The following is an 11,163-nucleotide window of genomic DNA, read 5'->3' as shown; positions in this document are numbered from 1 at the left end:
CTGCGATCATAAAATTAATAAAAACCAATATAAATAGACATGTATTTCTCCGTCTCAAATAAAAGTTGAGGAAAAAAGGTTAGGAGCAGAATAAAAAGGTAAAGAGTTAAAGGAAAACAGGAGATTTCAGAATTAATTCAGTTATTATTATTATGTTTTTGAGACAGAGTTTCTTTCTTGTTGCCCAGGCTGGAGTGCAATGGCACAGTCTCGACTCACTGCAACCTCCGCCTCCCAGGTTCAAGTGATTCTCCTGCCTCAGCCTCCCAAGTAGCTGGTATTACAGGTGCCCGCCACTTTGCCCAGTTAATTTTTTGTATGTTTAGTGAGACGGGATTTCACCATGTTGACCAGGCTGGTCTCAAACTCCTGACCTCAGGTGATCCACCCGTCTCGGCCTTCCAAAGTGCTGGGATTACAGGTGTGAGCCACCACGCCTGGCCTAATGCAGTTATTTTTAAAGAGCACTTTTATATCTGAAAATGAAAATAAGTGGTAATGAAATTAAATGATGTGGGGAGACGTAATTTATGATTTGCATGATATCCTCTTATTTAAACTGTGGGACATGAAAAGAACAGAAGCTTTAAAGATACACAATCAGATTTTAGTCAAGGAAAGATATCCCAAATTCCTAATAGATAGATAACTATTTAAGTAAGACAATTCTTAAAACATGACATTTAAATACTAAAGATAAAAAATGTCCTTCTTGTAAGTTACATACTATATTAAGTTCACTACCTATAATACTGAATCGATACACATATTACAAAATTTTAAGTACAACAAATTTTAAAAACTGTATCCATAGACTGAGTTAAGAATGTTTCAGTTTTGTCTCTGCTTTGTCATTAACCAGTTATAAGGCTAAGAGCAATCCAAATGATATTTACTAAGACTTATGATGAAAAACTCGTAGGGCCAATACCATAAATAAAAAGATGAGTAAGATATGGCTAACAAAGAACACTTAACTTCACTTGGTTCTGTGGGTCTTGGGCATTTCACTATAAATATGGAGACTTAATTAGCTTGATATGATCTCCTAGCTCCAGAATTTAATTTTTCTAATTGCTATTTTAAGTATTACATAATTTTTATGAAGTTATAGGTAACAATAGAGAAAAATGCTTATGCAACAAAACATACAGCATCAATACAAAAATATTCACTTATATGCAAATATAAAATAAATCAGAATGGAAAATAAGTCCAGAGCAAATCATGCTCCATGATTAACAAGGCAAATCCTTAGAAATACACACTCAATCAAATAAGGGTGAGGATTCCAAACATAATGCTTTGTTGGGTTTACACAGTTCAATGTCTGGAGGTATCTCCTCTACTCTTTAGGAGGAAAAGGAAATTCTGGAGGTAGAGTTTGGTGTCAAATACAACCTTTCAGCAGATAGTATAAGAAATCCTAAACTAATGAAAGAAATAAATTTGAACGGCAAAATGGTTTGTCTAACCCAAAATACTGGATAGCCAGAAAAGAATGAAACAATGTGGCCTTGTATACAACTTTAAAAGGTCATTACTCCAGCCAGGCTCAGTGGCTCATGTCTGTAATCCCAGCATCTTGGGAGGCCGAGACGGGAGGACTGCTCGAGCCCAGAAATTCAAGACAAACCTGGGCAACATAGAGAGACCCCCATCTCTAATTTTGAATTAAAAAAAATTTTTGTTTTTTTAAAGTCATTACTCCAACTTTCTAACTCTAACTTCCTAAAACTCAACAACAAGGATATGCGAGAGAAAAAAAAGCCACATATTTTTGTATTTCTTTTTCAAATTTAACTTACATCATTACGTATAACTTCCCTGGAATCCGCTAGTAAGTCCATCAATCTTGAAACACCTAGAACATACAACCATGTGAAAAATGCTGGCAGACCAAAAATACAAATAGTGACTCAAATTATTAACAATTTACTAACACACCATTTCAGTCCCTTTCTCTAGGAAATGATACTCATGTTTTAATCAAAATAATATAAAACAGGTAAGTCACTTACCCATAGGACTGACTAAAATAATTTGTTGCACCTGAGGCCCTAGTTGTTTTAAAAGAGAAGTAAGGAGCTTCACACCAGGCCAGCGGACATGGAAATCAAACTCCTGCAATATGAGAATTTAAAATATTTAACATCTATAATTCACATTTTCAAGAAAAACATCTTTTCCACTAATAGTAATTTGTACCAGAAACTACAAGTAAAACATGCAAGTTTAGCATACTTTAAGTGATTACATAGTTCTTGAAACATGCATGTGGATCTCTTGTTATAATACAATAAACTTCACTACCTACAAAGATATATACGTTACTTCCTCAATAACAACCAAAAGGCAACAAAAGCAGCTTTATTAAGATGACAAAAACATCAAGGTTCCCTATTTACCTCCAATAAAGATAACAGAAGAGTGACATTTTCTTGCTGCTTAATGAAAATTTCTGTAAATTGGCTTCCCAAATCTTCACTCTGTCTTGTGGAATTTTCTTCTGTAATATTCAAAAATAAAGAATCTCAATTTAATAGTAGGTTATTTTAAATTATCTTTTCATTGAAGAGTTAAGCGTAAATGATAATTTTCCTGGTAAACAATTCAACACTGGAACAGTGTGGCTGGCAGCAATATCACAATTATTATGTAAAGCTATATCTTTAAAATAATGTTCAAATTCATTTAAATACATTTTATTGGTTAAATATTTAAATATGATATCTAAAAAAAGGATATTTAAATATTCATATTTTCTCAAGGACATTTTTAAGTTACCCTTCTATTAGCGCATAAGGAAACAACTTGGGATAGAAATAGTCTATCTAGAATGTGGTAGTGGTTACACTTTTGTATACTTCTGCCCAAACTCAGACTACAATTCAGACTAAATTTTATTGTATATAAGTTGTATCTCAAAACCCTTGTCCCCAAAACAATATTGAACATATAGTCCTTGCTGATTGTTAGTGTTACTGGGTTAAATAATTTAATTATGAAATTAAACCAATCTACTCCAGATTTCTCAGTATCTTTTGCATATATATCTCCTACAAAATTCTTTGGCAATAAAATCAGAATTTGACATCTAATTTCTTTATTGTTTAAAGGATTTTACATTTGTCTTTAGTGTTTAAATGTCTTTTAATTATTTGTTGTTTCAATGTACTACGTCAAAAAAAAAAAAAGTAAAAGATCACAAAAAATGAAAGCAACAACTGCCAAAGCAAATTACTTAAGATCTGCCTGTATTATAAACTCAAATTAGAGATGCAAGCATACTACTTCCCATTCTCTCACTCACACCAGACACAGCTAATTAATCACAGCACTGGCTGAGCATCAGAATCCTTTTCCATATAGTACCCCAGTAAGTGACTATAAGCCAATGGAGCTGGCAGTCAAGATCAAACCCATTATCCCTCAGAAAGTTCTTTTCTAAATGTGAGAAAAAAAACCCAGCAGATGACAGGAAAAGCAACAATCCAAGATTGACAGTCAGACAGTCATAATCCCATCTAATTGTTTACACAGGAAAAAGAAGAGACCAAAAGTAGAAATGAAATGTTTTCCAACTGATTAATTACCTAAATATGCTGGGTTTATCCTTCAGAAACTCCAAGAAATATTTCTCTTAAAGAATTCACTGCTTTTGAGCCTGAAAATCATATTATTTAAACAACAACAACAAAATACTTTAGTTTTAAAAGGATTACTCTGGTTGCTATGCTGAGAACAGAATGTCACTGAGTAAGGAAAAAAGGGAAACAGGTCAGGAAGCATTACCAAGATAGTCACGTGAAGGTGGCTTAGACCTTAGATGTCATAATTTTTATTACAAGGGAATATGATTTGCTGACATGTTGCACAGAGGAGTGTGGAGAGTCAGGAAGAAAGAAAAGGAAGAGTGATTCCAAGCTTTTGGTCTAGAGAACTAGAAGGATAGGGTTGCCATTTACTGAGACTGGAAACACTATGGGAGAAGCAAGCTGGAAGTATACAATCAGAACTTTAGTTTTGGACATATAAAGTTTGAGATATCTTATAAAAATCCAAGTGGACATACCAAGTAAGAAGCTGGATAAATACTAACATAGATATCAGTGGAGAAGTCTGTGTTGGATACACATATTAGAGTGGTAAACATATAAATGATATTTAAAGTCACAAGACTGGATGACAAAGTGCAACTACAAAAACCTTATAGCTAACATCATACTTAATGGTGAAAGACTGAATGTTTTCCTCTTTAAGATCAGAAGGAGGCAAGAATGTCCAATCTCATCAATTCTAGTCAACATTGTACTGAAGATCCTAGTCAATGTCATAAGGCAGGAAAAAGAAAAGGCATACAGATTAGAAAACAAGAAGTAAAACTGTCTTTATTTACAGATGACATGTTTGTCTATGAGGAAAGTATTATGGAATCTACAAAAGAGCTAATAGAACTAATAAGTAAGCTTAGCAAGTTGCAGGGTAAAAGGTCATACACAAAATTAATTGTATTTCTATTAATAGACACTAGTAACAACAATTAGAAATTAAAATTCAAAAAACAGTACCACTTACAATAGCATCAACAAAAACATTTGACAATAGGTGTGCGCTACTTATACTCTGAAAACTCCAAAACACTGCTGAGAGAAATTAAAGAACAGGCCAGGCACAGTGGCTCCCACCTGTAATCCTAGAACTTTGGGAGGCTGAGGTAGAATTGCTTAAGCTCAGGAATTCAAGACCAGCCTGGGCAACATAGTGAGAACTTGTCTCTACAAAAAATAAAAATTTAGGCTGGCATGGTGGCACATGCCTGTAGTACCAGCTACTGCGGAGGCTGAGGTGGGAGGATCCCTTGAGCCCAGGAGTTTGAGGCTGCAGTGAGCTATGATTGTACCACTGCACTCTAGTCTGGGTGACAAAGTAAGACCCTGTCCCAAAAAAGGAGAAAAAAAAATGAAGACCTGCAAAAATAGAGATATACTGTGTTCTTGTATTAGAAGTGTGCAATATTTTTGTGTCAGTTTTTCACAAATTGATCTACAGTCAACAGAATCCCAATGAAATTCTCAGTTGGCCTTTTCTGTAGAAATTCATAAGCTGATTCTAAAACCGGTATGCAAATGCAAAAAACCTAACAGTCAAAACAATTCTGAACAACAAAGTTGGAGGACTTAACACTACATAATTTCAAGATTTATTATACAGCTACAGTAATCAAGATGATGCCACGTACAGATCAATAGATGAGAACAGAGTCCAGAAATAAATCCATTAACTCAAAATGGATGATGGACCTAAGTGTGAAACTAGAAATTAACTACAGACCTAATTGCAAGAGTTATAAAACTTATTTTTTTATTTTTTATTTTCGAGACGGAGTCTCGCTCTGTCGCCCAGGCTGGAGTGCAGTGGTGCGATCTTGGCTCACTGCAAGCTCCTTCTCCCAGGTTCTGGCCATTCTCCTGCCTCAGCCTCCTGCATAGCTGGGACTACAGGCACCCGCCACCACGCCCGGCTAATTTTTTGTATTTTTAGTAGAGACGGGGTTTTACCATGTTAGCCAGGATGGTTTCAATCTCCTGACCTTGTGATCTGCCCGCCTCGGCCTCCCAAAATGCTGGGATTACAGGCATGAGCCACCGTGCCTGGCCAAGAGTTATAAAACTTTTAAAAGAAAACATAGTAGAAAATCTTAGTGACCTTAGATTTGGGAAGGATTTCATAAATAAGATACAAAAAGTCTACATTATAAAAGGAAAAACTGACAAAATGGACCCAATCAAAATGTTATTTTTGCTATTCCAAAGAAAGAAATGTCACAGAAAAAGAAAAAAAATTTGTGAAATATATGTCACAAAGGACTTGAAAACAGAATACATAAAGAACGATTATAACTCAAGTGTAAGACAACCCAGTAAAAAACAGGCAAAAGATCTAAATAAAACACTTCACCAAAGAAGAAAGATATATGGATGACAAAAAATAAAATAAAATAAAATAAAATAAAATTCACATACGTTGTTCGACATCCACATTCATTAAGAAATTACAAATTAAAACTACAATGGGAGGCCACTACACATGTATTAGAACAGTTAAAATTTTAAAAAGTTAATCATGCCAAATGTTGGAGAGTATATGGAAGAACTGAGACACAAACACTATGGGAGGAAATGTAAAATGGTACAAATACTTTGAAAAATGTTTTAGCAGCTTTTTATAGTCAAACATAAACCTACTATATCACTTAGCCATTCTCTTCTGAAGAGCAAGAAAAACATATTCACGCATGAATAGTACATAAATGTTTATGGCATTCATAAACAGAACATAAAAAGATTAAATTACAAAATAAAATATTTGGTAAAAATAGACCCAATCAAAATTTGATAACCAAAAACTGGAAACAATCCATATGCTAATGAGGAGGATGATACAACAAAATTCTACTCAGCAATAAAAAAAGAATGAACTACTGATATACAACATGGAATAAATTCAAAATAATTATGCTGAGTGAAAGAAACCAGATGTCCCCCCACAACCAAAAAGAGAATATACTGTATCATCTCACTTACATAAAACCCTAGAAAAATACCTGTACAGACTAATCAGCAGTGACAGAAAGCAGATTGTGACTGAAAGGGGGCCAAAAGGAGAAGCTGTGGATTACAAACAACTTTTGGATGGGTTCACTATTTTGGTGGTGGTGGCGGTGGTGGTGTTGATGGTTCCACGAGTTTATACATATATCAAAAGTAATCAAATTATTTACATATGTTTGTTATTGTACATTAAATAGATGTCAATAGAGCTGTATGTGTGTTGGGGGTTATCTAAGTAAAGCTTTGAGTGAATATTTGAATATACAATGATGAACTTCAGTGGAGAGGTCTGGGTTGGACATATACATTTGAGTGGCAAGCATATAAATTACATTTGAAGTTACAAGCCTAGATGAAATCAACAAGGGAGGGAAGGGGGAAGGAAAGAAATCTGTGCCTTGTGGCATTCCAATGTTAAGAGGTTGGGGAGATGAGGAGGAAAAATGTGAAGGAGACAAAGAGTAACCAACGAAAAAGGAAGAAAGTCAGGAGACTTTGGAGACTGACAAACAAATGAAGAAAGTATTCAATGAGAAAGAAGTGACTGACTGTCAAATACTAATGATAAGTAGAATCCCCTCTGAACTTAACTTTAAGAAATAGAAGTACATTACTAACACAGGTAGAGGTAATTTCCATTCATTTACAAAATGACTAGGGTTGAGTAGTTAAATACTGAGTAGCAGTACAGTATAATGGAAGAAGCTCACAAAGATTTTTGAGTAAGACCAGTTAAACTCACATTCAACCACTTAATAGCCACGTTACTTTGGGCAAGTAGCCTAACTCCATCAAGTCTTGGTTTCCTTATTTGTAAAATGGAGATAATGTCTTCACATGGGGTTTTCTGTGAGGATTTAAAATAAGTAAAACATCTAGCATAGGGCTTGGTAAATAGTGTGCTCAATAAATAGAAGCATCGTCATCATCACCATCGTCAAAATCATCATCCCCAAGACAGGATTTCTCAACCTTGGCACTACTGACACTTCTGGCCAGGTAAGCCTTTGCTGTACTCTCCATGCAGTTTAAGATGTTTAGCACTGTCTCTGACCTTACCCACTAGATGCAGTAGCACTGTCTTACTTCCTCTTAGTGTGACAATGAAAAATGTCTCCAGACATTGCCAAATGTACTAGGAGTGGAGTGGGGTAAAGGAGGGTAAATTGCCCTCACTTGAGTACAGTGGTCCTAAGATTTACAACATAAGCTATAAATGTATTACTAAATTTTCAAGTGAAACAGAACCTAACAATCTTCCTTTGATGATTCAGAATTTTGGATTCTTATAAGGTTACCATTAATAAGTATTATCACCAAGATGCAAAAGATGAAAGAAAAAGTATATCCTGTATTTCCAGAAAGTTGTCTGTGAATAAGTCTTGATATTTTACCTTATAGTTTTCTGTTTCTCATAAAAGTTATATGCAACCTATCAAAAAAAGTAACTGAGTTTATGATTGGACTCTAAATAAAAGTAAACTGACTGTATTTTAATTAAAGTTTTATTTTTTAGGTTAGTGGTGGCTTCAGAAGAATTATATTGGGAAGCAGTCACTATTTCCACTTCAGGAAAATAGGTAGAGAGGATAAAAGGATAAAAATGCAACAAAACAAAACAAAAACACCAAAAGTACACTTGAACGCTATCATGTTACTACATAATCACAGATATATTGAGGATATTGAGTTAAGGTGGCACAGGGTTGATGCTACAAAGGCCTGATAATAACCATAAGGAAGCCTAATACTCAAATATAACCAGAGTGGATTTAAGGGACATTCTCTGCTACAGATCTGCTTAAAGGATTTCCTGTTGTTCCTTTGTGAGCTGATAAAACTGTGTCCTAATTACTTACACATGCTTGAAGGTAAAATCTTGCTTGGTAAATTATGATTTTCAAAGCTCAAAGGTGAACTTATGAATGGAGTTGAAAAACAAATAAACAAACAAAAAACTGGTACCAGATAAGTAGCAAGAACTGCACAACCTTCCCATTTTATTTTATTTAATTAATTAATTTATTTTTTGAGACGGAGTCTTGCTCTCTCTCCCAGTCTGGAGTGCAGGGGCGTGATCTCAGCTCACTGCAAGCTCCGCCTCCTGGGTTTATGCCATTCTCCTGCCTCAGCCTCCCAAGTAGCTGGGACTATAGGTGCTTGCCACCATGCCCGTCTAATTTTTTGTATTTTTTTTTAGTAGAGACGGGGTTTTACCGTGTTAGTCAGGATGGTCTCAATCTCCTGACCTCATGATCCACCCGCCTCGGCCTCCCAAAGTGCTGGGATTACAGGCATGAGCCACCGTGCCCGGCCACCACCCTTCCCATTTTATTTACAAGTTGACAGACTGATGGAAAAGGAGACTGTGAAAAAACTGGAAAAGATATGGGAACTTGGGAGCTCACAGAATCTTTTGAAAACTTTCATCTTTAGAATTGGCTATGAACAGAAGTCCTGATTGCCACAGTATGGTAAATGCTACGTACCCAATAAGATGTCACAAGAGCTAGTGGGCTAACGAGCCTACCTTGTTTTTTAAGCCACCCCAGAACCCTAACAAATCGTGGCAATGTTAGCCAAATTCTAGTGAAACTGTATAGATAAAAAAGCAGATAAAGAAATTATACAAAAAGGGCCCATGGGGAATGCATGTCAAATGCATTTGACATGCATTCCCCTCCAAATACATCAGAAATCTATGTTCAAAAGACAAGTAATATTCTCTCTCAGAATTTCTCTCTCTCTAGAAATTAAAATCACAGCAACATTAACTTAGTCATGGGTGCTTTGTAGGGCTATTTTCCGTTTGCATATAGTCATATTTGTTGAATGGGATATATAGCTTAAAAAATCATGCGTTTGAAAATAATTTATAGTATAAGTATTTTTATCTCAGTGGTGTGAAGATAGTAGAGAATGAAAACTTGACTATAAACAAAAGACAGTAATGGGAGTGAGTGAAGCAGGCTAACATTAGAGGATGGGGAGTATATGCCCTATCTAAGGAAAACAGCAGTTACTCAATTCCAGCTGCGTGTTGCCATGTAGGAATGCAGATCCAGGTATTGTCAATCTTCAGGTTTTTAAAAAATGAAGTCTAAAATACAAACATTGACACAAAGCTCCCAATTTATAATACTGGCAACTTAGTCACATTACTTAAAATACTATATGGGTCAAACAGCCTTGCTTATAAGACAGACAATGCCCTTGGGTCAAAAGTTTGTGACCTCGTGAGAAAAGCTAAAAATTATAGTTATTGACATTTGGGAAAACATTAAAAATTACAAACAAATTTTAAAAGGAAGAAAAAAACCATATACAGACTTGATGGATTCTTCCCCTAAAATGTATTTTAAAATGCTGAAATATTTTTATGTATGTACACACAAGCAACTAACCAAGCCTTGGTTAGTATATTTCAAAACAAAGGAGAGTATGGCACGTTAATAAGTATGTGGCAGAAGTAAGCCCCTGTGGACAAATATATTTGGATTAAAGTTGAACAGGTTTCTTCACTGCAGGCTTCTCAGCACTTACTAGACCAGTGTAAACTTTATGAAACTTCAGAGGGGAACACAGTATTTATGTTTATTTAACTATGAACCCGTTTTAATACAGAGCACTCTCTAGAACTTCTGTGCTATGCTTCAAGGAAGTCAGGTCTAATACCAGAAAAAGTTTAATTCAGTGTTTGCATTGGGCACAAGCAAGTAACTCAGCAAGAAGCAGAGTTAATATATTTTATTCTGTAGCTATATTGTATAATATGCTGTAGCTTATCGGTATAGAATTAAAATTTACATTTTGAATTGAACTAGTAAAATATGGTCCTCTTCCAAGGATCAATTGTTCCTTCTGGTTTAACACTGTCAATTTTAAAAAGTGTGAGACATACACCATTTCTTTTAAGTTAGTCATAAGACAGCACTTCTGAACTTTAATGAAGTATCCCCAAATTAGCTAAGCAATTAAGGTAATACACAAAGCTTTCAATGTAGCAGTAAATTAAGCTACAACTACTATAAACTACTACACTAATATCTAAAAGTTGTGAACAAAAACTAGAACCATGAGAAATTATACCTATTATATGTGTAAGCAAAGGCATGAAACAAGTAAACCCATCTTCCCTCATCAGTAATCATTAGATTACAACCTTTAGAGCTAAGTTTTTTATAGCCTACAGTTTATATACTATATTGTGTATTTATAACCTGTAAAAGTAAATGACCATTTATTGTAAGGTAAATGAAAAAAATAAGATAAAAATGAAATGGCCCTTTGTTACCATAGTAAAAATAAATTTAAGATAGGCATGTAAAATAAAAAAATGCCCATTCTAAGTACTTACACAGATGCTCCTCAACTTACAATGGGGTTATGTCCTGATAAGCCCATCATAAACTGAAAATATCATAGGTTGAAAATGTATTTAATATGTTTAACCTACTCTAAATGTGCCCAGAACACTTACATTATCCTACAGCTGGGCAAAACATAACAGAAATCCTATTTTATAATGAAGTATTGACTATCTCATGTA

At 34.8% G+C, this 11,163-nt stretch overlaps 1 protein-coding gene across 3 annotated transcripts in view; it reads right to left on the bottom strand.

Moving 5' to 3' along the window:
* Positions 1-11,163, bottom strand: part of LOC105477273 (USO1 vesicle transport factor) — a 92,116-nt gene that overhangs the window by 41,706 nt on the left and 39,247 nt on the right. For all 3 annotated transcript variants that reach the window (XM_011733716.2, XM_011733719.2, XM_071093511.1), the window contains 3 exons: positions 2,409-2,509; positions 2,022-2,124; positions 1,809-1,864 (listed from right to left, as the gene is read on the bottom strand). In XM_011733716.2, coding sequence (XP_011732018.2) covers positions 1,809-1,864; positions 2,022-2,124; positions 2,409-2,509 — 260 coding nt within the window. The remainder of the gene's footprint in view (positions 1-1,808; positions 1,865-2,021; positions 2,125-2,408; positions 2,510-11,163) is intronic.

The sequence above is a fragment of the Macaca nemestrina genome, chromosome 3, assembly GCF_043159975.1.
Source record: "Macaca nemestrina isolate mMacNem1 chromosome 3, mMacNem.hap1, whole genome shotgun sequence".
Classification (NCBI taxonomy): Eukaryota; Metazoa; Chordata; class Mammalia; order Primates; family Cercopithecidae; genus Macaca; species Macaca nemestrina.
Note: the sequence above shows the minus strand (reverse complement) of the source record. Positions and strands in the feature narration are given on the sequence as shown.